Consider the following 26,896-nt stretch of genomic DNA (forward strand, 5'->3'; position numbering starts at 1 on the left):
GGAGGCGGAGCGCGGCCACTGCTCCGCTTCCCCGCGCAGCCTCACGCGTCCCGCCCTCCCCGGCCCGCCTCCAGCGCTGGTCCCGGGCGGAGCCTAGGCGCCCGCCCGCTCGCCCACCCCGCGCCTCAGCCCGCGAACGCCGGTGCGTCCCGAGCGCCACGGCCGCAGCATGTTGGGCATGATCAAGAACGCGCTGTTTGGGAGCGTAGAGACGTGGCCTTGGCAGGTCCTGAGCAAAGGGGTCAAGGTAGGCCCGCCGGGCTGCCGAGGCCCTGAAGTGGGCTGCGCCCCCACCCCGCACCTTGACGGGCCGGAGCGGGTTCGGAGGTCAGGAGGGACAGGAGTGTGCCCCGGAATGGTTTCTGCCGTGGGCACCGCCCTCCACTGCCACACTTCGGCTGGGAGGGCGGAAGTAGGAGGTCGTGTGCAGCTCGCAAAGGGCTTTCTTTGCTGGGAGGAAGGGAGACGGGAGAGGTCGATTGGAGGGGAGAGTCCCAGCCTAGCAAGACGGCCTGTGCCTGTTGAATTGCATTCATTCGTTTAAACATTCTCACCATTCTGAACATGTGTTTACCGGGAAAACGTTGGTTGCAGAAAAACTGAAAAAAGTGCTTGTTCACTTAAAAAAAACCCTCCCAGCTACTGGAGAACTGAGTACAAAAGAAAAAGATCTGTGCTCTAAGGAGATAAACATTCAACGATGCAAGGCCAGAGCACTGGGGAGGGAGCAATCCCTTCTGCCAGCAGTGGAGGGTGGGGCCTTCTTAAAGGAAGCGTCTTCAGTTGGGCCTCAGGAACATGCAGGAGCGCACAGAAAAAAGAAGAGCAGGTGCAAAGGCCCGGAGCCACAAAATGGCTGGTTGGCCAGTGGAACGCCCGGAGTTGGGTTCCTAGAATACATGATAAATGAGGTGGGCGTGGCTGCTGTTGCCCCAAATTCACATCAGCGCTAAGCAAGCAAATCAAACTGCCCCAGAAAACCGGACATCTGCCCGCAGATTATAATCTTACAGACGTGTCTTTGGTGCACTTCATGGCCATGTGCCCAGCTCCTGGCTCCGTGCCTCGTTTGTTAAAGGACTGTGTACCTAGTACTGTGATTGTCACACACAAGTCCTCAACTAGACTGTATTCCTGACCCTCAGGCAGCTGTAGCCAGCGGCGTGTGACTGAGTTCCCTCAGCTCTTACAGAATGAGCGGGTTAGCGCTGATCCAGGGGGGCAACTTCCATTATGGGCAAGCACCCAGGCAGGTCATGGAAATGCGTGAAGCTGGCTGAGACTTTGAGGCAAGGTGGTGCTTCAGGCCAACTGGAGAGAAAGAACTCAGGCCCCTGTCCACAAAGGGCAGCTCCCTGCAGTTAACAGGAAGTAAGGTAAACCAGGGTTGCTGAATTTTTAAGGACACCCTGAAATCCAGATTCTTCATGTGAAATCTCCCAATTTAAAATTACTGTATTCAACAAATAACTTTTCTGAAGTGCCTGTCCCTCTGACAGGCAATGGGGATAAAACAATGGACAAACTGACCAAAAATTCCTGTCCTCATGGAGCTTACATTTTAGTGGCTCATGAAATGGGTATGAACAAATAAATAAGTGAAATAAATCATACATCAGAGGTGGTCGGTGCTGTGGCTACGAACAAGGAGAAGGGGAGGAGGGGATAAGGAGTATTAGGGATGAGGATGTGGTTTTGAGTAGGGCAACTGTCGGTTTTAACTGACTGCAAATGTTTGCAAACACTGCAGGCCAAAGGGTCCGCCTGTGGCCAGATGGTGCATGTGTGCAAGGCCAGTCTGTGGACTTGGCCTGATGATGTCCGGGGTCCTTGCTGGCCTCAGCACTCAAAGAATCTGTGTATTACCAACAGCTCCCAGAGGACTTTCTGTAGTGGAATCCAGCTTGCTGGCCTTTCTGGGTTAACTGCCTTGCAAATGCAGGCTGAGGGTCCAGGCTGGCCTGCTGCCTGTCTGCACTCAGATCCCTCCCACCCCCATCCTCTGCTCTGCTGCCTGTGTCTCAGTGTGGAGGGGGCCTCACCCTGTTATCTGTTTCCCGGGAGGTTCCTGTAGCGGGAGGCACTAGTGAGAAATAAGAGAATGGGAGGAAAGGAGAAACCAGGGTATTTCTCGCTCTCCTTCTTGGTCCTTTCAGGTGTCTGGCACCGGGAGCTTTTCCGTGGCTCCAGCTCCTGCCCAGACAGGGCACCATTGTCCCAGCTGCTACCAGGTATTAGGTATTGAGCTCAGGTAACAGATAATCCTCCCTGGACCTCTCCGAGGGCATGTACTAACCTCTGGGTTGCCTCATTGTCCCCTTTGGGCATCTCAGCTTTTTTATTATCTATGAAATCAATACCTTGACTCAAAGTGCCTTTGTTCAAAATGGTTTTTCTCTAGTAGTTTCTTTTCCCTGTTAGACCCTTTTTGATGGTGTCACCTGCCACAGGTTGCCCCCAGGGATAAATGCAGCTCTCTGATAAACATCTTCCCTCAGCATTTGTTGGGAATGTGGGGCCCTAATGGGATATTGTTACCAGGCTGAAGCAACTCATTTAACCTGAATGGACCTCAGTTTCTGCAGCTATTGAATGGGTATAAAAATATCTTTCTCATCTACTGGCAGAATTACTATAAATATTAAATTTTAAAAACATGGAAATGCTTTGTGTACCAATACACTCTATGAATATAGTAGTGTCATTATGTCACAACTCATTTCCACTCCATTTTTACTAGCTGTTGAAGTTGCAGGCAACTTAACCTCTCTGAAGCTAATCATGAAAGAAAATAATAATTCATATCTTACTGTTTTAAAGTTTATGCAAAATTATCTTATGTAAATTGTTCAACAAAATTCCTTGCACTTGGTGGACATGGTAAATGTTAGCTTCCCCTTAGTTTACAGGTAATTTGGGGTAAGCTATTTAACCTCCCAAGGTCTCTGATCCCTGAAATACCTCACTTATAAGAAGAGAATGACAGTGCCTATGTGACAATTACTTAAGTATTCAAAGATACTTGTAAACCTTTTTTTTTTTTAACTATACAAATTCAGGGTGTTATTATGTTGAAGTGAACCTCTCCCTGAAATTCTCTTCTCCTGAAAAGAGTCTAGGTCAGAAACCATTTCCACTTCCCTGAGCAAATGGATGGTACATAGTGAACCCTGCATAGCTTGTATTCAGGCTCACCAGATGCTCAGGACTGATTCCAGGCACCTAGTGGGTAGGTCCAGGCAGCTGCAGACCTTATCAGGTGCCTTCTGCATTGCCTGGGAAGGGAGGAAGACACAGCTCTCTGTGTTGGATTGGGTGGGTCTTGTGGATACTCAGAGCAGGGCCGATATTAACAACTGACATCTCTGTGGGAGTTGTTTTTAGCCTATGCACACTGGTCAGAATCCTGGCTCCACCACTTTCCCACTGTAAGTTCACATGTTACTGATCCTCTTGTATTCCAGTTTCATCTGAAAATGAAGATAAAAACACTAACTTCTTCACAGGGCTGTTGGAGGGATTGAATCCATGTTAAATGTTTAAAATAGTACCTGACATATATAGAAAGTACTCAGTTGGTTATTATTTTTATTATTTATATACTTTCTTATAAAAATTGCTGGCTTCTAAAATCAACCCACACATCAGATGGCAAGGAAAAAAACTGGCCTTCAAGAGGACCTTGCAAATTCCATAGCAACAGGCATTCTTGCAAGATCTCTGTCTGAGACTTGAACCTGACCAGGGCTCCCACTGCTGGTTAAAAATTGATGTTGGGCCAAAATCCTCATCTAGTAACTGATTGGAAGCATGAGTTAGCTGGATATGGGACAGAGGAGGGCTATTATGTTCCAAAGGTGTAAACTCTGTTAACTTAGGTGCTTTATTTTCTGCAGAAATTGAACTCTGTTTAAATGCAGCTCCCTGTAGAACTTGAATGGTCTTACAGTATCCATCTCTCAAACCTAAATTTTCAGTGATCCAGTGGCTCATAGGAGGGGGTGTGGGCATAGATACTGTGAAAACAGGCAGTACCTACTGTAGAAGCCAGCTTTTCTCCAGGTACATGTAATTAGACTGGATTCTCACCTCTCCACCCCCCTATGGCTATTATATCCTTGTCATCAGAGTAAAGGAAGGTTTTACTCCAAGGTCTTCTTTCCCACAACTGCTTACAGAATGCTTACCATATGCAAGACGTGGTACTAGATACTAAGAGGTACTGTGGTAAACTATATATAACACAGTCCCTGACCCCATGGGGCTTATGTTTTGCAGCTGGAGGTTACACATAGTGTTATTCGATTATAATTATAATAATTACTGTGTTTTGAAAGTACAAGGGCCTATAAAAAATGTCACGGGGAACCTGTTTTAAATTAGGATCCCCTCTGAAGGAAATGATGCTTAGGTTGGGACCTATGGGATCAGTAGGGGTCCATCAAGCAGAGACAGGAAAAGACTGTTCCAGGCAGAGGAAGAGTCAGGTACAGAAGTGCTGAGGCAGAAATGACCTTGGCATTGAAGGACATAGCAGAAGGTCAGTGAGGAGGTGCTCTGGATGTGGCTGCAAGGTAGGTAGAAGCTAGGTGGTGCTGGACCATCTGGGATAGATTAAGAACTTGGTGAGCAAAGGCTTTTAGGCAGGATATTAATTAGCATGATTAGATTTATATAGAGCGCCCTCTATATGTTACTGAGCAATGAAACCTCGTGCACGGTTTTAGTTACCCCTTAGGCTGATGACGTCCAAGTTGACACCCCTATGCCAGTCTCCTGCCAAGCTCTAGACCCAGGTGTCCAACTGCACAATGGTCACATTGCTTTTCTATAACAGGAGTGGGGTGGACTGACATACGTAAGGCCCTTCCAGCTCTAGAATTATCTCCCTTTGGAGTTCATAAGAAGGGGGGATCACTCAGGAAGAGGCGGTAGAGTTGATTAAGCCTCAAAGGACGGTAGAATTATGGAAGACTCGGCTCTCTGAGTTCCTTTCTTGGCAGCCTTTTTCTTCCTTGCTGTGGACTTTCTGCCTGGGGTACAGGCTGAGAGCACAGATCACCTATACCATTCCCCTTTTCTGCTTTGGGACCCCTGCCACTCAAGACTCAGAGACACTTGCAAAATCCTATATTTAGATCACAAAAATTAGTTGAACTAACTTGGGGTACATGAAACTGACTTGCTGTCAGATAACCATCATTGGACTAATGGTCACACAGTCCAGCTCCCTGTGGCAGCCTCCAAGGTCTTTGGGGATCTGGCCCCTTGACAGTGTTTGCTCCAGTCACCACTCATATTCTTCATCACCACCATGCTGTTCTTCTGCTCTTCTCTTTTACCTGCTAAATGGAATCGCCCTCCCTGAACTATCAGAGCATTTAACACATCGTATGCTAATTATGTAATTCTTCTCACACCCAACTAGACTGCCTGCATATCAATCTCCAAATCTGTAGCACCTGGCAGAGGGTTTCAGTAAATATTTATTCAATGAATCAATGCATCATTGATGGAATGTCCAGGTGGATGATCTATAAACAAAGTCAGCTTCACCTACCCAAACAAGTATAGACACACCCATGCCCCCCCAAAATTAACCTAAATAAACAACCAACACATGCACCCCCAGGCCCCCAAACTACTCTAAGTAGTCCTCTGTGTCCCCACCCTGCCCTGACCCTCCTCTCCTCTTAAACATATCATCAGATTATAACCCATTTTCCTGGCTACTTCTAACAGACCATATCTCTCCTGGTGTCAGAGACCGTGTCTTTCATCTCTATATCGTAGCACCTGGCACAGTGTTCACACTGTGTATTTTGTTGGTGGAATGAATAAAACAAGGAGAGAAAGAACAAAGAAAGACAGCCAGCTCTTTCTCCAGTGAGAGCTTGTCTTTGGTTTCTCTATTTGTAAAAGAAAGAGCTGCCTTAAAAGACTTTTGATGCCCCTGTTCTGCATTGAACAGGGGCATTCAAAAGTCTATCCCAAATAACTAACTCAATAGCTAGAGAAAGAGGTTTAAAAATGCTCCATCTCTCCCCCATAGCAGCATACTTCCCTATAATAAGCATTAGACTAGAATTCGGGGATTTGAATTCTAGTTCCAGTTTCACCATTCAGCAGCTGTGTGTTCTCAGGCAATTCCATCTCTCTGGTTCTTCATCTCCTTTTCGGTAAAACGAGTTTGATTTGGTCAACTTGAAAACCTCCTTCAGGCTGAAATTATGTGATTCATAGACCAACATTTCTAGAATATAAAACATTATTCTAAGTGGCAAGACTCAGTGGGACCTCAAGTGAAGGGTGAGTATAGTCTCCACTGTGACACACAGAGCTGGAAAGAACAAAACACAGTTTGCGTAACACAGTTTTGTTCCTGAAGGTTCTTTAGCAGTGTGGGGCTCACCAAAGGGATGGCCTCACAGCAGTCCTCAGAATCAGTGGACACAGTGACCCAAAGTCAAGGCCAATTTGAAGCCTCTTGATTCTTGGTCTGGTGCAATTTCCTCTGCCCCTTATAAGGGGAAGTTTGTGGAACTGACATCCAGCATTTGCTTTCAGATCCCACGGGCTGCTTTCTCACTACTCTTTAATTTTGCATTATAAAAATGATAGGTGTTTTTTCATCCTAAAAAAAAGTATAATATGAAATGCACTTTTTCAGGCAACACGGGCCACTCAGCTCCAGAGACACACCCTCCTCCAGGGATGCACTGGGAGTTGGGAGTTGAGAACTTCAGTCTGGGGTGTCCTAAGAAGGTCTAGCCAAGTCCCCTATCATGTGTCTATTTTTCATAATTATTAGTAAGAGAGGCAGCTCCTTAATCAATAAGTATCTACTGACTATCTAACACATAAAGCTCTGTGGTATGATTCCTGTCCACAAGACTTTATAGCAGATTTTTCAAACTGCAGTGGTGTCCATTACCTGATAGTAAAATCAATAGAGAACAAGTTTCTCTTCTTTTAGAGGAACAGAATAAAATTCACCCAAGTACAGCAGAATAAAAGTAAACAGGACAGAAAGAAAAGGCAGGTAATATCAGAATGCATCCCACAGGTAAGGGTAAAGTATTATTTTATGAAACTTTGTTTCAGTCGTGTATGTTGCCTATAGGGCATGATGTAAAATGTATTTCTTGTTATGGATTATGATTTTTTTTTTAAGTCTGGAAAGCACTGCCTTATGGTATGTTCAGGAATACAAAATCTATCATATTGAGGTAGAGCAGGAACATGGGACAAACATCGTGATTAACTTGTCCTGCCTGTGATGAAAAAATGCCGAGATATAAACAGTGTAGGAAGAACAGGAGGGATTCCATCTTAAGGCTAAGATTCCCTTTTTAAAATGAGGGAGTTAGGAGGTAAGATTCCTAACATATTCTTTGTTAATCAGCCAACAACCTATCTTAAGGCAAGGCAAGCGGTCCTAACTGATAGGTTCCCAGTGCTTTGAGGGTGACCACTATCTTGGAGAAGAACAGGATCGATAAATTCCTTATGTTAAGTTTATCTTACAGAATTATCTAGAAGACTGATTGTGAATGGTGACATAAGGTCTCTCACTAGAGAGAGACATCTTGAGACCACATGTCAAGCCTATGCCCAGCCCCACACCCGCCCTTCGCCCCATTCTTAAAAGCCTGAAAGATAGAATCCTAAGCCCTTAAGGGTGCCTCCCCTCTGAGGCTGCCACCACTCCCCTTTCTTTGAGTGTGTACTTTTTGCCTTAAATAAAGCCTTCTCACTGCTCAACTCACTGCATTTTGTCTCTGCACCCTTCCAGTAGTAAGCATCTTTGTTACTTTGCTATTTCATTCTGTTCTCCAGACTTAAGCACAAGTCTTCGCTCTGTCTCCTACTTCAGACAAGTAGGGAAGGGCTGCTAAGATCTCTGATGTGGGCTTGCAAGTTCCCATCACCTGGGTGGCAAGGACAGGCCTGCAGCTGTATGATCATGCTCTTTAGTAGCCTGCCCAAAAATCTCCTTTCTCTGCCTTTGGAAAGTTCTCAGAACATCATCTCACTCCATCCAGTGCTTTGCAGCTCCCCCAAATCCTGGGGTGGTGGGGCTTAGTTCCTATGCCCTGCAGATTCAAGCAGACGCTGGATGCCAGGTGACCCTGGCTTTAGCAGTTGGCAAGGGATTTGCCCTATGCCTAGCGGGAGTTCAATAAGCTTCCCTGTCCTCCCTCTGCTGTTCCTTGCTCTCTGCTGCCTGCAAGGCAGCTGCCATTCCCTGACACTCCCACTTTAATGAATTCCTTCCTTACCTACACTCATCCCACCCATTCAAGAATTCTTTCTCATCCAGAATCAAGAACTGTCCCCCGTCCAGGTTGAGGTTTCACCTAGTGCAGGGAGAGACCTCCCCAGATGCAGCTGCCCGACAACAATATGTTATCAAATGTTATCAAGTGGCAAGGGGGTGGTGAAGGAGAGCTGCGTGATGCCTGTGGGAAAGGATGATAACCTTAGGATAGAGACAGCACAGAAAGTTACCAGGAGGATGGGGTCACTGCTGAGAGGAGGGGATTGTGGGGAGGGGACAATGTTGCTGAGTATCCAGGGCAGTGAGGGGGTACATGAGATTGCAGGGAAAAGAAATGGCCCTTGGGAGTAGGACAAACAGAACTACTGTGATTCTCGAATTGCAGTCCTGCGCCTAAAATGAGGCTAGTCTTAGGGCCTTAGGGTTTTGTGGCCTTGCTCTTCTATTTCTCTGTTTCCTCTTTTCTGATTTTTTTCTTCCTCTCTTTTGCTGGAACTCCCGATATTCAGATGTTGGATCTCCTGGCTTATTGCTCTGATTTTATTTTTTCTTCTATTTTCTACTTCTTTGCCTTTGTACTTGACTTTCTAGAAGATTGCCTTCAACTGTTTCTTCCAACCTATCTACTGAATTTTTCATTTCTATTATATTTTTTATGTCTAAGAGCTCTGATCTCTGAACATCCATTTTTATAGCACTCTGGGGATATTGGGATAGTTTTGGCTGTAGTATCTTCTCTTATCTCTCTGAGGATATTGATTATGTTCAGTTTTTTTCTGCTGTCTCTACATTTGTGCAAAATCCCAGAATCTATTTCTCATGGCCCTTCATACTCAGCCCTGTCTCCTCTGTCCTGTCACCATACCCAGACGCACTATTGAAAGTTCTTAGCAGTGTGCCTTTTGTAACTGGACTATTACAGGTCTTCCTTGACTTACAATTTTTCCAAGAGAGTTGAGTCAGTACACGCCTAACTCCAATATGTATAAATAAGAGGTGTTTTGTGTGGGTCCAACTGTATCTTTTTAATGCCTGAAATGTTTATTAAGTTTAAGAACAGCAAATATTATCTTGGAAAGAAAATTGAGACTAGCTGATCTTCCACAGTAAACCCATTGTGAGTTGAAAATATCATGTCAAAAATGCATTTCATACATCTAACCTACTGACCATCAGAGCTTAGCTTGGTCTACCTTAAACATCCCCAGAACTCTTACATTAGCCTACAGTGGGGCAGAATCATCTAACACAAAGTCTCTTTTATAACAAAGTATGAATCTCTCATGTAACTTATTGAATACTGTGCCAAACATCAAAAACAGAATGGTTTTCTGGGTACAGGATGGTTGTAAGTATAGCAGTTGTTGACCCTCACAATCATGTGACTAGTTGGGAGCTGTGCTCTCTGCCCTACCCAGCATCATGAGAGATGATCATACCATATATCTCTAGCCTGGGAAAAAAATTCCAAATTCAAAATAAGAAGTACAGTTTCTACTGAATGCATATTGTTTTTGCACCATCGTAAAGTCAAAAAATCGCAAGTCGAACCATCCTAAGTTGGGGACCATCTGTACTGCCTCCAGAGTCATCACGGGTGGCCACTTCCTCTCTCTCAAGCACTGTGTGCTCTCTGTCTCTAGGAAGAAGTCTCCTACGAGGAAAGGGCCTGTGAAGGTGGGCGGTTCGCCACAGTGGAAGTGACAGATAAACCTGTGGATGAGGCCCTACGGGAAGCGATGCCTAAAGTCATGAAGTATGTGGGAGGCACCAACGAGAAGGGTGAGGGTCCCTGAAGGGTGTGTCCTGGTCTCAGGGAACCTGACATGGGCCCACACCCACCCCACAGTTCCTGCCACTACCTGTTCAGTGGCATTTGAGCTCCCTGTGCCCCATGAGCAAGGGAGCTCTGGGGAGATCACGTCGGCGTCATCCAGCCTACCCCTCTCTTTATGGCCTCCCTGCTGAGTATCACCGACTTCCTGCTTCTCTCCCAGGTGTGGAGATATGCTCTGCTTTTTTTTTGACCCTACAGTATTCATAGTGTCTTTGGGTGGGTGACTGGGTGAAGCGTGCCCACCCCACAGTAAGCCAAGCTGAGAGTAAGGCCAGCCTCTGACCTGAGACCTCCACGCCCAGGCTGGAAATCTCCCGAGCCAGCCCTCTGCTCGCTCAGATCCTGCGGGTACTGAAGCTCAGTGAGTGATGAGTCTGGCAGGCCCCCAGCTCCGTTCTGGCAAATGAAGGGTCTGAGAATTCTTAGGCTGTCCCACTCTTAAAAGACTTGGCCATTTCTGTGGAATGCCTTCCTATTTTTAAAATGATAGGCCTAAAGTTCAGTGTACCTGTTAGCATGTAAACCATATTTAACTATGAATGTAAATCTTAAGCTTTCTAATTTGGCTGTACTTTGGAATCACTGCAAACCCAAAGTGGGTCAGGAAGCAAAGTGAAAAAAGAGGGCTCATATTTCAAGCATATTTCCAAGCTGAAAATTTATAAAGTTAGAAACTGGTATTAACCTTCTCAACATTTACAAGGACCAAAGTAATCAGGCTTTAGGCAGTAAGCTGACCAGTAGGAGGTCAAGAAGAAATCTTTTCCTTCTCAGCACTGTTATAACATTATTTAGAAGAAAATATGTATAAAAATTAAAAAGCTCATTAAAGTAATCTTAAAAATTACGAAACAGCACTCTTAATACATCTTTTTTAATACAACCATTGCCTTTTGAATATGTTTCTTTAGGGCTTTTTAATACACTTTTAAAATATAATCACAGTGTTTGTACAATTGTATATCCTGCTTCTGTTATTTTGAAAGTAGTTTCCACTGTTGCTAACTAGTCTTCTTAAGCATAACTATTAATAGATACATTATATTGTATCATATACCTATAATTTACTTAAATATAGTCCTATTTTGAACATTTATATGGCTCTAGTTTTCCATAGTTATAAATTCTGCTGCAATGAATATCCTATTACCTATAGCCTTTTCTGTATTTTTGGATTTTCACTGAAATTGATATCTAGATAGGAAATAATTAGGTACTGATATATTTACAGTCTTGATATATACTACCAAATAAATTTTTCCAAAAGAGTTGAATCAGTATACTCCTAACTCCAATATGTATAAATAAGAGGTGTTCTGTGTGGGTCCAACTCTATATTTTTAATGCCTGAAATGTTCATTAATTTTAAGAACAGCAAATATTATCTTGGAAAGAAAATTGAGACTAGCTGATCTTCCACAAGACTGAGCAAGCTTTCTAATACCTATCTGACTCAATGGGTTTTTATTGTATTTTCAGGAATTGGAATGGGGATGACAGTTCCTATTTCCTTTGCCGTGTTCCCCAATGAAGATGGGTCCCTACAGAAGAAATTAAAAGTATGGTTCCGGATTCCAAACCAGTTTCAGAGCAGCCCACCAGCTCCCAGTGATGACAGCATTAAGATCGAGGAGAGGGAGAGCGTCACCGTCTATTCCATGTAAGGAGATGATTCTTTCGGCATCCAAGGGCAGCATTTGGTTTCCATAACTACTGCTTATCATCTTCAGTGAGCTTGGTGTACAACATAAAGCTTTGATATATGTATACATTATGAAATGATTACCACAATAAGTTGAGTTAACATTCATCACCTGACATAGTTACAATTTTTTTTCTTGAGATGAGAACTTTGAGATCTACTGTCTTGGTTACTTTCAAATATACAGTATAGTTTTATTAACTGTAGTCACTTTGCTTTACATTATATGCCCAGAACTGATTTGTCTTATAGCTGGAAGTTTGTACCTTTGATCACCTTCACGCATTTCTCCCACCCCCACCTCTCTACCCATCCCCCTCTGATAACCACCACTCAGTTCTCTGTATCTATGAGTTTGTTTGTTTGTTTTAATTCCACACATAAGTGAGATCATACAGTATTTGCCTTTCTCTGTCTGACTTACTACACTTAGCATAATGCCCTCAAGGTCCATCTGTGTTATCACAAATGGCAAGGTTTTCTTCTTTTTTATGGCTAGATAATATTCCATCCTGTATGTGTATAGATATATATCACATTTTCTTTATCCATTCATCCATCAATGACACTTGGGTTGTTTCCCTGTCTTGACCATTGTAAATAATGCTGCAATGAACATGGTGGTCCAGGTACCTTTTCAAGATAGTGATTTCATTTCCTTTGGATGCATACCCAGAAGTGGGATTACTGGATCATATGGTAATTTTATTTTTAGTTTTTTGAGGAACTTCCATACTGTTTTTCATGTGGCTGTACCAGTTTACATTCCCACCAACAGACCAGAGGGGTTCCCTTTTCTCCATAGCCTCACTAACATTTGTTACTTCTTGACTTTTTGATAATAGCCATTCTAATAGGTATGAGGTAATATTTCATTATGGCTTTGATTTGCATTTCCTTGATAAATGGTGAAGTTGAGCATGTTTTGATGTACCTGTTGGCCATTTGTATGTCTTCTTTGGGAAAATGTCTATTCAGATCCTCTGCCCATTTTTAAATCAGATTGTTTGGCTCCTCACCTGTTGAGCTATATGAGTTCTCTATATTTTGATAACCCTTTATTAGATATGTGACTTACAAATATTTTATCCCATTTGGTAGGTTGCCTTTTCATTTTGTTGATGGTTTCCTTTGCTGTGAAGAAGCTTTTTAGTTTGATGTTGTCCCACTTTTTTATTTTTGTTTTTGTTGCCTTTGTTTTTGGTGTCAAATATGAAAAATCTTTGCCAAGAACAATGTTGAGGTGCTTAGTGCCTGTTTTCATCTGGGCATTTTATGGTTCCAGGTCCTGTGTTCACCACTTTAACCCATATTGAGGGGAGTTTTGTGTGTGGTATAAGATAGGGGACCAGTTTCAATCTTTTGCATGTGCTGTCCAGTTTTCCCAAAACCATTTATTGAAACAGCTATCCTTTCCCCATTGTTAATTCTTGCCTCCTTTGTTGTAAATTAGTTGACCGTATGTGCATGGGTTTATTTCTGGGCTCTCTATTCTGTTCCATTGGTCTATGTATCTGGTTTTATGCCAATATCATACTATTTTGTTTACTGTAGCTTTGCAATGTAGTTTGAAAATCAGGACATGTGAGTCCTTCAGTTTTGCTCTTCATCTCAAGATTTCTTTGGCTATTCAGTGTCTTTTGTGGTTCCATACAGATTTTAAGATTTTTTTTTTTTCTGTAGAAAACTCCCTTGGAATTTTCATAGAGGTTACATTGAATCAGTAAGTGGGTAGTATGGACATTTTAATAATATTAATTCTTCCAGTCCATGAGGATGGAATATCTTTCCATATACTAATATCTTTTCAATTTCTTTCATCAGTGTCTGTAGGACACTATAAGTTTTCAGTATACAGATCTTTCACCTTCTTGGTTAAATTTATCCCTAGGTATTTTATTCCTTTTGATGTATTTTAAGTGGGATTGTTTTCTTAATTTCTCTTTCTATATTTATATTGTTGATTAATTAAGAAATACTTGGTCCTGACAATTTCTCACTTCAGTTTCTTCAGCTTATTGTGCATAAACATTTGCACTGTATATAAATAAATGCCTTTGCCAGTAGCAGAGTTGGCTTGGATAGAAAGAGTGCCCTCTCAGCTTAAGCAGAACACCTACATTAGCAACAGCAGGGTTCTGGGAGACTCAGAGAATCTCTAATTCAAACTGTACTTTGGAGTCATGAATACATGGGACACATAAAGGGCTGGTGATACCTCTTTACCCACGTTCCCCTTGAATGCCAGAAGGGCAGGGAGCATTTGCCAGAGCTGGACTGCCACCATGTCAGTTGTCCATGGTCTGTGGTCCTTCAGACAGAGCATACATGCATTCTGTGATCATTCTAGTCTTGTTTCCAGGCCCTCATACCAGGTCATGCTCCCTTGACTATAGAGAATAACAAGTATAAAAGGCGGCGTGTATCTATTCATTGGTCCCAGCCTCCCCCCAGAAACCAACTCTTGTAGGTAATCAGTGACTCCCTGTTTCTTAAAATCCTGTGTGACAGGCACTGAACCATGTACAAACGAGAACAGGAGCTTCACCAGTAGCAACCGTAGGTAGGGATTTGGTTCTGTGCTAAACAAGCTCATGAAAAATAAACATCCAGATAATCTCGCACCAGATGGTTTTTGTCCACTGCCAGGGCCTCCCGACTTAGTTATTTGCCTGCCCTTCTCCAACTCTGTGCCTGAGGATGCAGCTTTCTCTGAAGCTAACACTAATGCTCTGAGCCTGGCTGCTCCAAGCAGTCCTCAGGCAGGTGACATAGGGTCCCCCAGAGGACAGGGTGTGGACTGTCCTCTGGAGAGCAGCAGCTCTTGCTTCTGTCCTCATGCAGGCTCTCCAGCCTTTCGTGCAGAGGCTGCATAGAAAGGCGCACTCTAATTAAAGAGCATCTTTTCCCCAGGCAGGGACTATGATGGGGAAGCAAGGCCCCTCTGGTGCAAAATTTAAGGAGGCACTGGCTCTCACGGTTGCCCAGGTGCAGGATTGGCACCGAGAGCAAGCACTTCCTTAAATTTGCACCCTGGGGTGTGTCTCAGCTCTCACACCTGTTCCTGCCCCCTCTTGGGGAGGCAGCCTGATGTAATACAATGACCACATATATTTTAGTTTGAATCCCAGGATGATGGTGGGGGAATTACTCAGCCTCTCTAAGACTTAGTGTCCTCATCTCTTAAGTTTTAATAATGTAACGTACCTCGAGATTATTGTTAAAGAATATCTTCTTGTGTTTACTAAAGTACCATTTACAAATTATTTAATGTTTGTAACCTGTAGTAGGTTTCCATAAGTATTTTTTCCCTTCTCGTTTTGTCAGGAATGCGGGTGACATGATCGAATCAGTTCACATGAGACTTCAAGCAGACAGGGCTGGTGTTGAATCATTTGCTTTACCAGACCCAGGATAATGAGTTTGTACAAACATTTCTTTTGTCTTTTAGTATGGAAATTTTAAAACTTATGAAAGTAGAGAATAAGATAACACAGCCCTATGTATCCATCGTGTATCTTCAATGATAATTAACTCAAAGCCGACTTTGTCGTTTGTGCACTCAAACTTTCATCCAGCCCCTACCCTGCATTATTTTTAGGCAAATCCCAGACATGATATCTCATCCATAGATATTTCAGCGTGACTACTGGAGACCTTTTAAAAATACAATCATAATGTCTTACTACTCCTAAATTTTCAATTGCAATTCATTGATGTTGTAATACAAAATATCAAGTGTTCAGATTTCTCCCATAATCTCATGATTTGTTTTCATAGTCTGAATCTGGGTCCAATAAGATCCAGATTATTGATTGCTACATCTTTAAAGCTTTCGTCAATCTGTAGCTTTCGTCACCACCACACCTTTTCATTTTTCCTTGCCATTTATGGATTTTTTGTCCTAAGGTTTCCCATAGTCTGAATTTTGATGATTGCCTTTCTGTGGCATTTTGACATGTTTGTCTGCCCCCTGTATTGCCTGTAAGTTAGTCATTGGAACTAGAGGTGTGATCAGATTCAAAGTTGAGTTTTAGGTAAGGATATTTCATAGGCAGTGTTGTGTACCTGTATCAGGGGCTCATAACATTTGCCTGCCTCTGCGTGATATTCGTAACCACAGGTCACCATTACCTCAATGCCTGGTTTTAGTAGAGATTGTAAAATCATAATATTCTCTATTTTTCTTTCTTCATTTATTAACTGGGATACTTCAATAAAAAGAAACTTTCCTTCCTCTACTATGTCATTTCCCTGACATAGAGTCATAGAGGAAAAACAAGATACCCTCTCTTTAGCTTGATGCCCTCTCTTCATTCCTTAACTTCCTCCAAAGGTGAGGTAGTTTTTTGAGTGTCAATATAAACAGGAATTTAAATGTAATGCATGTGATTTCATTTTTGTGTGCATTATTCCTACTGATGCTCCAGTTATCCCATCTTCGGCCAGTGGTAGCCTGTCCAAGTTGGTTTATTCGTCTTTGTTGCATACCTCTAGCAGTCTATGGTAGCTTCCTTACTCTCTGATGTAGTAACTATGTTTCAAGCACATCTTGACATTTCTTGCTCCAGAGGTGAAATCAGCCATTTCTCAAGAAAACCCTGGTCTCTTATGGTGGGAAAGAGTACCTCTTTAAAAGGTACTATTAAAGCCAAGTCCGGGGAAGTTTCCTTTTAATTCCCTGACACCCAGACAGATGAAAGTGACATAAGGCAGGCATCTAGCCTGGCACAGTGAGCCTGTGTGACCCTCAATTAGCATACAGTCATTCCTCAACTAGCCACTTGGTGTCACTGCACAGTCAAATGTACATGTAAAAGTCCCTTTCTGTGGAAGGCAGCGCTAAGGAGGAAGTAGAAGGCAAAGTTCTATTTCAAATACACACTGAGTCATTAGATGACAAAATTAATTCTTGCATCTTTAATTCAGTCTTCTCTTTTTATGACCTCGTGAAGGTATGTCCCCAAAGGGCTATTTATTAGCAGTGTGTCTCACAAGTGCTTTTTGAATGAATATAGGCTGTGAAAAAATAACACTGTCAGAATCTTTTCAATATTCACAAGATGCAATAGAAATATCCTCACACTGAGACAAGTGTCCATGTTCCAGACCACTATCCACCCGCTATGACCTATAAGGCCGCTTGGGTCAGAGGTTGGCCCCTTCAGTGCAGGTCAACACTGAGTTCAGCAGAGACCAACAGCAGAAGGCTTGATGGTTTTAAGGAAACTTTCATGGCTTTGATAAAATGTCTCCATATAAAGGAAAGAGGTGGAAACAAGGAGTTCATTGTCAGGCTGAGAACCTTTGGCATGTTACTGAGCCTCCCTGTGTCTCAGTTTCCTCATCTGTAAGATGGGGGTGAGATTTCTTGCCTTACAGAGTTGTGAGGATAAACTATGGTATCTGTAAATGCCTGCGCAATGCTAGACGTTAGGTGGACACTCAGCAAATGTGGGCCCAGTCTCTTCTTCTTGATTTCATCTCCCTCTCCATCCTTCTAGTTTTACTAAAATTAACAGCAAAAAATTCAAGCTACCACTTGATTTTAAGCCTCAACTCAAATAATTATGAATTTTATAACTTTGGGCTTTCTGAGCTTGTTTTCTAATCTATAAATAGAACTTGCAACTCGTTGTTGGGAGGGTGCAGTGAAGTTGTGCGCATGGCAGCCCTTTGTCAGCTCCGAGGCACAGAGGTTGGCAGTGCTGCTTCTCTACATGATCAGGCCTTGACTGAGGCCACTGGTAGCTTGGTAATTCCAGCCTGGAGAGGAGAAGTTTGGAAGAAAGGGTCCAACTGCTAAGCCTCTAGGGTGTTCCCATATGACCACTTAGGAGATCTACAGGCAAATGTTGACAGGTTCTAGATCATTCTAACACCCATCTGTAATCACGGGATTTGGGCCGAGGGTGACATGACACAGCTGTGCCTCCTGGGCCTGCTCAACACCCAGGTCCTCTCACTTCAGTTTCAAGGGATGTCACCTGACCATTCTATCAAAAATAAGCACCTAAGCACCCTGTCCTTTTCTACCCCCTTACCCTGCTTTATTTTTCTTCATAATACTCATCATCTCATGCATAATACACCTATTTGTTCACTTAGTCGTTGTCCTCTCCCTCACTGGAGTATTCCTGAGGGCAGGGCCTTTGGCTCTTCTCTAATAAGTGCTCACCCTGCGCTGCAGTTCTTCGCTTTCCTCCCTAAAGATCACGGTCCCCTTCCATAGCTCCAACTTTCCCCCTTCCGTGGGTAATTCTCCATCCTGAACTCTGTCCAGCTCCCTTGAGTGTCTTATCATTCATCAGACTAAGGGAAGCCATTTAGACATTCATTCATTCATCCAAAAATCACAGATTCATTATTCACCTACTCTGTGCCAGGAATTGTTTTAGGCACTGAAAATACAGCAGGGAGCAAGTAAAGTCTCTGCTCTTTGAAGTGGGAGAAACATTCTACTCGGGGAAAAAAGCAGAGAAACCAATGTGTCAAGGTATTTCTGTTGTTCCAGAGATAAAGAAGTGTCTGTGGATTGAAATTATATTGCTACTCAAAATAGAAAGTTTGAAACGATACTATGGGAAGCATATTTCTACTCAAAAATAAAAACTTTCTCGCCTAAGTGTCTGACAGTAAAATGGACAATAACAAGGTGATGAAGTCCTTGCCCTGGAGGAATTCAAGCACCATCTGGGCAGACGTGTGACAATCATCCTACGTAATGTTTGTACTAAGTGGAAAGTTGGCTCCATTGGACCAGTGTTCACTGAGAGCCTCTGGTATTTATGCCACCTCACCTCTAAGCCCTGCCAAAGATAATGTTCTCCATCTAAAACCTAATTAATCACCATTCATTTCCCCCCACAACAAGCCAGGTGTCCCACAAGTCTTTTACAAACTGACACTTAGTAGGGGCTTCAGTCACCATTTATGGGGGGGTGGACCCCAGTCAACATGACTCATGGGCCATTTCTTCCAAGCACCACCTCCTGTACCCAGCTGCCTGGGAGGCAGGTCCACATAAACCAACGTCTCCCAAGTCGACACGCCCAAAGTGGAACTACAGCCCTGACTCCCTGAGTTGTCTTATTTGCGGTCCCCTCTGTCCTCCTACCTGTACCACTCAGATGGCATCCTGTGCCTTCACCTCCTATGTCACTCCTGGGCCGGGCCCTAGTCACCCCCTTATGGCTTCCCCTTCATCCACCCACTTCATCACCTCCTGCCTGAACCACCGCCGTGCCTCCTGATTGTTGCTGTTCATCCCCCTCTGCCTCTTCCAAGTTGTCCTTTCATTGCCACTGGCCCTGAAGCCCGCGACCCAGCGCCCCACTGCCCCCTGCTGCTCAGCTCAGGTGTGGGCCTGGGCCTGCCTCTGACCTAGACACACACTAGGATTGGCTCCAGAGCCCAGACTAGTAATAAAACGAGACGCAGGATGGGTAAACTCTGGGTTGGGCCCCCAAATGTGTAACCAGGCAGCAAAGCCTATAAAACTCCCTTGTGCTGGGATTTACTGGCTGCCCAATGTAGCTCCGCTCCACACGTCCATCCTGGAGCACCCCGCCCTCACCTCCTGGGGTGCCCCAAACATGCACACGGCATCCACTTCCACAGCTGCTCTCATACCACCCTCCCCAGTCTGTTATTGTAGGTGCTGTGAGGACAGGAATTTTTTGTCATGCTGTTCCATCACCAGCATCAAAAAGAAATGCTCAGTAAATAATTGTTTGCCATCACATGCTCCATAATGCCTTCTCTTTGTGCCATGAGTCAGGACCAATCATTCCCTATTCCCAGTGCCCGAGCATTCTGTTGGCACCTTCTCCCTCCATTCTCGTGCTCTGTCAGCCCCATGTCATCTTTACGAGTGCTTCTGTCTGGACCACTGCAGTCCAATCTCAGAAGGGTAGGAAGACCTCATATCATCCTTACAGCTCTATGGTGTCTAGCTCGTGTTTTGTGGCCAGTGATGCTCAACTCAATAACCACGGTCCAGCCTGATTGAATGAAATGCTTTATGGTGTTAAGCTTCTTTCCTGTTGACATGAAGTTATCAGCAATGAGTCCTAGACTCCTGCCAAGCACAGAGCTCCATGCACAGCGGACTCTCCACAAATTTGTGTTGACTTGTTGACTGTTAACATTTTAGGCCAAGTTGGATGGTCAGGCTCAAAGTCATTCCATTTCTCTCTCTTCCTCCCGGCGTGCCGGCACCAGACACTCCCTGAAAGATAACACATCATTTTTTGCCTCCTTGGACCAAAGCCTCCCATCTGTTAGCCTATCTCACTGGTACCTGCGTCATCTCCCCACTTTTGTGCTTCTAGAATCCAGGGCATGTGTGTCCTTCCTCGGTTCCCATGGTAACCAAATTCTTCCTTCAAATACCAAAGCTCAGTTGGAGGAGATAAAATATAGTGCCCTTGAGGAGAGCTGTTTTGAAGATAAAGACAAAGACTTGTAAGCAGGCTTACAGAACTAATGTATGGCCTTCGTGTTTATTTCCTGTGAGGATCTCCAAGCACATTGCAAGCATTACTTAAGTCATACTCACATATGCCTGTGAATTTGGAGACTGGGGTACTATGTTAGCCTCTGTGTACAGCTTGGAAACTGAGGCAAGGAGGATTAGGTGACTTGCCCACGACCCAAGCCAGCTAGGCAGCTGGAGTGGCACCTCCCTTGTGTAGCGGGCCTGTGTGCCATGTAGGGTTGGGTTTCTGGCTTGTTTCTGCAACTCTGTGGTGAGGGTGGGTTGGTTAGACTGGCAGTGAGAACACCTGTCTCGGTTCCAGAGCCCACCCAGCTTGGCTGGTTTTCTAACAGAACGCTTCCGCGATGAAGCAGTTGGGAAATTTTCATCCTCATTACCAGCGTCTGAGTCAGCCTGGGAATAAATACAAAAAGTTGAGTTTTTCTTCCAGTAATGGATTCCAGGACCCCTGAATGATGGCATTCTCTGTGTCGCCCTCTGCCGGGTCTCCTGGGCTTTCTCAGATGACTACTTCCCAGTGGCGTGTGCCAAGTTCTCGCCCTCCACCCACCACCTGGGGACTCGGAAGCCTCAGAGCAGCCTCCTGACCCTCGTGTGCTCACCATCTTGGCCTCATTTCCTTCCTCCCCATGATTATGGCCCGTGTCTGCTCACTGGGGACCCCCGGACACCAGTCCCTACACCTGTCTCTTTCCCGAATCAGTATCTCTGACTCCAGTTCTTGCCCAAGTCTAAGGAGGTGTTCACAGTGCCCAGCACACACTTAGGTACACAGTCACTGTCACCTGAGTAGTCTCAGAGGCACCTTCATATCAACATGCCCCCAAACCAAATTATTCACCTTGCCCACCCGTCCTTCCCAAAGTGACTCTGAAGCCCAGAGTCCCTGGGCTGGTCAGTGGCATCAGTTTCCATCATGAGACTTAACTGGAAATGCTGGAGATTCCTCCACACCCTGCTTCCCCGATCTCCCGTCCACACGCTGTCACCTGTCAAATTCACCTTTGTCCAGGCCTCCAGCTCCCACCTGGTGCTTCCTGGCCTGCAGGGACTCCTTCCAGCACCACCAGAAGGAGCCTCTAAAATACCATCCGGGCATGTCTGTCCCTTACTCTAAGTCCCTTGGTAAGTCCGCCTTTGCACTGGATCCTGGGCCTTAGAATAGCGTTCAAGTCCCTGCCCAGTGTGGCCGCAGTCAGTCTTCTTTCCTGTTTGAATCCCCACCACTGTGCCCTTAGTATGTGCTCCGTTTCATTATCTGAGTGACTGAATATGGAGGCAAACAGACTTACATGCTGTCAACTTCAGTCTACCAGCCCGAAGACAGTGACTTCACCTACTTATCTCAAAACTGTTCACTCAGCCTAGTCTGGGGGGGCCAATCTGTGTCAGTTCTGTGTTCAGTGCTCAGATACCCTAGTGAACAGAAAGTGACAGAGATCCCTGCCCTCATGGGGGGTGTTCTCCCAGGACCTCAGACCGTAGGCAGTGAGCATAATGAATAAGTGCAGAGGCGATACATGCTGTGAAACAGAAAGAAAAAGGCCACCCTCACCGGATGGCCATTCTGAGCAAACCACAAAGTAGTGATAATCACTACTGTCTGCCGCGAGCTTCCCCAGGCACTGGGCTGAGCAGCTTCCAGAGTCTGTCCTTTAATCCTTACAGCCGCCTTCTCAGAGGGATGCTGTCATCCCTTGCTAACAGGTGAGGGACCCAAAGTGAGAGAAATTAAAGCATTTGCCACAGACCATGTGCTAGAAAGCGGCAGAGGTAAGATTTGAGCACACAGCTAGCCATTTTGCTCCAAGTGGTGAATGAAGATATCTGAGGCACCCTCCTTTGGATGTTTCCAAAAACCAGTAGCTTAAAGAGCCAACCATGTCCGTTTTCACAGAGAGGAACGTAGTGTCACTGCCGAGAGCACCCAACACCTCCCACGTCCAGCGTCTGATTTGTTTCAGATGGATGGTTCTCAGCCTATAGACATCCTTCAAAGAATTCCCATGTCTCACAGGCTTTTATTACGGGAACAAATCTCTCCTTACATTTATCCTCTACTAATCCCACTTCCTCTCATATGAGCCTCAGTGAAGCTAGAACTCGACTTTCTTCATCAGCCTTATAATCTTTTTCAACATTCTTAAAGAACCTCTCGTATTCCAAGTTAGTCTCAGCTCTGTCCATGCTCACTAGCTGCCGTCTAGACAGGAGAAAAACCAATCCCTTAAAGATGGAATCCCGGGTGTTTTTACATCAATAACCCTGTAATCAACATGCTGAGCGCTTGCTGAGCATGACTAACCCCTTATAAAAGAGCAAAGCATGAGTCAGAGAACCCCACCAAAAATAATGCATTTGGCCTAATCTTGGTCTGGTGCAGACTCAGACTTTTGAGTCATAAAGCTCATTAGAAATGGGGATGTATTTGACTCTAATAAAGATTTTGGTGCAACCCAGATTTAGAGTGGTATATTTAGGGTAGGCCACAGGATGAAATTTGGAGCATAGGTAGATGATGTAAGGAGAGAATAATAATCTTGAAAAAACAAGCTTCCTTACTTTCTTTCCCCACCTTCTTCTATCCTGAGAAAAGCTCAGTTTGGGAAAAGTCTCTTTACTTAATAGAAAAAGAATGCTTTCATGATTTGAGCAGGAGAAAGGATGCATTTGAAGTGGTTTCTTTATTTGGGGCATGCTTAAAGCTTGTCTAGGAGCCCTCCTGAGAATCCTCTGTCCCTGCCCCTGGAGCTCCGTTTTTTTAACAAAGCTGCTACTTGTCACTGCTGCGATGCACTCACTCACTGGAACTCTGTGCTGTGGGAGAAACACTGGCTGCACCTCCACCTGAACTCACCTGTTCCCTCCTCCTTCCCCAGCTGGAGGCAGAGGCGGAGAAGCAGCTGGGGCAGGAGAGGGTGCTAAAAAGAAGGGTGACCTGCTGTGTCTTCGGGAAACTTCAGAAAGGAAAGGGAAGGTCACGTTTAGTACATGACTAGGTTTCAAACTCTGTGTTAGAGTTTTTCACATCCATCATTGTATTTAATGCTCATAACATGAGGAAAAAGAAAATATATCCCAATTTTACAAGCAAGTACCTGAAGCTCGGAGAGGTTCAATCCACCCAATCTAGACAGTGGCGGTCTGCAGTCTTACCATAGAGCATGCTTATCTTTTAGAGTAGTGAGTGACTTCTTTTTTTAAAGTTCCCCCCGACACCACCCCCATCTTGGAGAGCATGTCCTTTCTTAACCAGCCACTTGCTCTTGCCCCTTCAGGCAGTTTGGTGGCTATGCCAAGGAGGCTGACTACATTGCTCACGCAGCCCAGCTGCGCACCGTCCTGGAGGGCTCAGCCACCTACCGGAGTGACATCTATTTCTGCACGGGGTATGATCCTCCCATGAAGCCCTACGGACGTCGAAATGAGGTCTGGTTGGTGAAGACATGAGTGATTCCGTGAGCCAGAACTTGCTGGAGGTGTGCTTCTATGTCCACTTACTTGGGAGGTCAGGGGGGGCGGGCAATGCTTCTAACTACAGCTCCAGTTTCACCGACTTTCCTTCAGGCTAGTTACTGCCAATCATCTGAAATGATGCGTATTCGTATATTGAAGTTCTTCCTCTTGTGTGAAATAATATACCCGAGGTAGGAGCACCCTTCCAAGTGACTTGGAAAATTCTGTGGTAGACCAGAAAACACCAGCAACATGTTCCCAGCTATCTAGGTCACTAAAGTCTGATTTTTTAAAATCTGAATCTGTCTTTTTGTAACTAATGGGAAAAACGTGATTTGTGCATGATCTTCTACCTGTGATTCTATAAGAGCTTCATCTAAAAAGAAACTGGAAATAAAGATCTTTGACTTAAGCAGCTGAGACAAATCCTAAGTATGGTTATTGCCAAGATTTCACAGTCTTACAGATAATGTAGTTTTGAATTCTGTCAAAGGCATTTACTGTTGCAGGAATCCTACGACAAGAGTTGCAAAATCCTTCAGAATATAAACCCAGAGATGGTGGGGTAGGAGGGCAGGGCCACAAGCCTGAGCGTCTCCAAGTCATTGACATTTACTGTGGCTGCTCCAGGGATTCCCCGAGCGTGAACTGAGGGTCCTGTTTGCAGCTGTGGTCCACGAAGGATCCCAGGGGTCACACATGCAGATGGAAGAGAAAAGTCCTCACACTGTGACACACAATGCTGGTGGTGGGAAATTTGCTGGAAGATCTATTCAGTGGGTGAGATGAGGTTGGAAGACGCTGAGGCCAGTTTCAGGAGCTGAAAGAGATGCAAATGGAAGAAGCAAAGCACGGTTCGGCCAGCAGAGCATCAAGGGGATGGGGACAGAGGGAAGTGGCTGAGCTGGAGCCCTGTGCATGAGGACAGAGGGGCCCGCGAGTCACAGGGCCCGTGGAGGTCACACCAACCCTTCCGGGGCTCACCGGGCCCAGCCCTGACAGCAACCCTCCTGGGACAGCTACACGGGCCGTGGGGAGAAACACCCACAGGCAGCAAGGGCTACATGGGGGAAGAAACATAAGAATGTGCTTTAATCTTCAAGGAAGGATTCTCGTTGGACCTAAATGCGGTTTGTTACAGAGGAACAGGGCAGTGTTACCGCCTTCCCTGGCGGCTGTTCAGAACAGCAGTCCCTTCTGAGGAACAGGCCGTGCCCACCTCTGAAGGTCGGTGGTAGAGCACACAGGCTACCAAGTCTTGACCGCCTTTCAGACACACGGTGGGCATCTCTCGTGCCCCCCACGTGCCCCACATTCGCTCTACTGGGGAGGCACGCTCACGAGCCCCAGACACGTCGAGGGTCCCACAGGCTCACACGCTGAACTCAGGGCTGAGACAAAAGTGCAGCCCAGCAGTCTTAGGTCATGCTGAGGAGTTTGAATTGTATCCTAAGAAAGTGAATGAGTTTGAGCAGGAATGTGATGCCATCATGTTTTAGAGGGAAAATTCTGTCCTCAGTGTGGAAGGTAGATTGGAAGGGGATGTGACCAAAGGTAGGGAGACCAGTCACAAAGCTCCAAGTAAAAGATGGTGGAGGACTAAGCTGGGGTTACAGCGTGATTATGGGTGACAGTTTGAGAGAGAAATCGGATCCCAGGACTTGGAGATCAGCAGGGTGAGCGGGGTGAGGGCGAAGGCATCAAGTGCAGCTCCCAGGGCTTGGGCTTGGGCGGGGTTCTGGGGTGGGACTCTGGGCAGGGAGCACAGGAGAGAGGCAGGTGGCTGGGGGCAGTGTCCACACGGGAGTATTTAAGCCTGCCCAGCAGCCAGGGGAGGTAGTCCCATTGGAAGTGTGATTCTGATGCTAACCAGGAGATAACTGGGTGGACGTCATCAACACATGGACACAGTGGGTGGATTATGACTCCCCGGGGGAAACACTGCAGAGTAAGAGAAGACCTAGGGAAGAATCCGGAGTAACCCAATATTTAGAGAAGAACAGAGGGAAAGAGCTTCACAAAGATCCAAAAGAAAGGGCCAGTGGCATAGGAGGAAAGTCAGAAAATCAAAAAGGAAGAGTTGAGTATCAAACTGCAGCCGCAGGTGAGCCCCGCGTCATCTCCAGCCCATCGCTGCGAGTGCCAAACGGGTGTCACTCTGCACCTCCCTGGACTCACAGCAACCCCCCAACAGGTCTCCACATCTCTGCTGCTGCCCTCCTCGGTCCTGTTTGTGCAACACCCAGAAGGATCCAGGCTTCAAAACTCTCGCTTTGCGCTTGGACCAAAAGGCAAACTCCAAGTGATGGCCTGCCAGGCCCATGTGCTTTGGCCCCTGAGCCCTTCTATTTAGCTTCCTGATCTCTCCCTTGCTATCCTCCAGCCTCAGCAAACTTTACTTCCTTCAACTCAAAGCTCTTTTTTCCCAGGGGCCCTTGAACTAGCCTCTTTGTCTGCCTGGAACCCCTTTTGCTTCCTTTTCAAATGGTTGCATCATCTGATCTTACACGTCCTAACTTAACCCCTCCTCCTCAAAAAAGGTCTTCAATGACCCCTCTGTCTAAAGGAGGACCCCCCTATAGTTCTCTATCTTAGCATCATATTTTTGTTTTCCTGTACAATACAGACCTTCATTTGTGATTTGGAGATTTTCATTTCCTTTTATTCTGCCTTTCACATTTGATTTTACATTTGATAAGAAGGAAACCCATACCTGCTTTGTTCTCTCTTATATCCCCAGCACCTAGTTCAGGGTCATATATCATTTAGAAATTTCTGTAGGTAACAGAAAAGGGAACCAACAGTAATTTAAAGTAATAAGATTTTGTTTTCTTACATAAAGAGAAATCTAGGGATAGGCTCAATGCTTATATCTGTGCACTTGCCTCATGGCTGCAAGATGGCTGGTACAGCTCCTGCCATCTCATCCATGTTCTTCCAGGCAGGAAAAGGGAGAGAAGAGGAAAGGCTGTATTCACTGCAACTGTCCCATTTTATGAGGAAACAAGCTTTCTCAGAAGTTCCCCCAGCAGATTTCCACTTATCTCTCAGGATCCAAAACTGACACACAGCCACCCAACCTACAACAGAAGTGGGGAAAGTGAGTGTGTTTGGCTTTCC

The 26,896-nt window shown here is 45.1% G+C and overlaps 1 protein-coding gene across 2 annotated transcripts; it reads left to right on the forward strand.

Moving 5' to 3' along the window:
* The first annotated feature begins 59 nt into the window (after positions 1-59).
* On the forward strand, positions 60-24,188 carry HEBP1 (heme binding protein 1). Of its 2 annotated transcripts, none has more exons than XM_017649574.3 (4): positions 60-247; positions 9,925-10,063; positions 11,598-11,778; positions 15,148-18,446. In XM_017649574.3, the coding sequence occupies exons 1-4, from the start codon at positions 170-172 to the stop codon at positions 15,236-15,238; spliced, it is 489 nt and encodes a 162-aa protein (XP_017505063.1). In that variant the 5' UTR covers positions 60-169; the 3' UTR covers positions 15,239-18,446. The 2 variants fall into 2 exon arrangements, with proteins under 2 accessions (XP_017505063.1, XP_036878970.1); XM_037023075.2 differs by lacking the exon at positions 15,148-18,446 and adding an exon at positions 23,599-24,188 and having other exon boundaries at positions 67-247.
* The last annotated feature ends 2,708 nt before the right edge of the window (positions 24,189-26,896 follow it).

This window comes from Manis javanica, chromosome 15 (genome assembly GCF_040802235.1).
Source record: "Manis javanica isolate MJ-LG chromosome 15, MJ_LKY, whole genome shotgun sequence".
NCBI classification, from domain to species: Eukaryota; Metazoa; Chordata; class Mammalia; order Pholidota; family Manidae; genus Manis; species Manis javanica.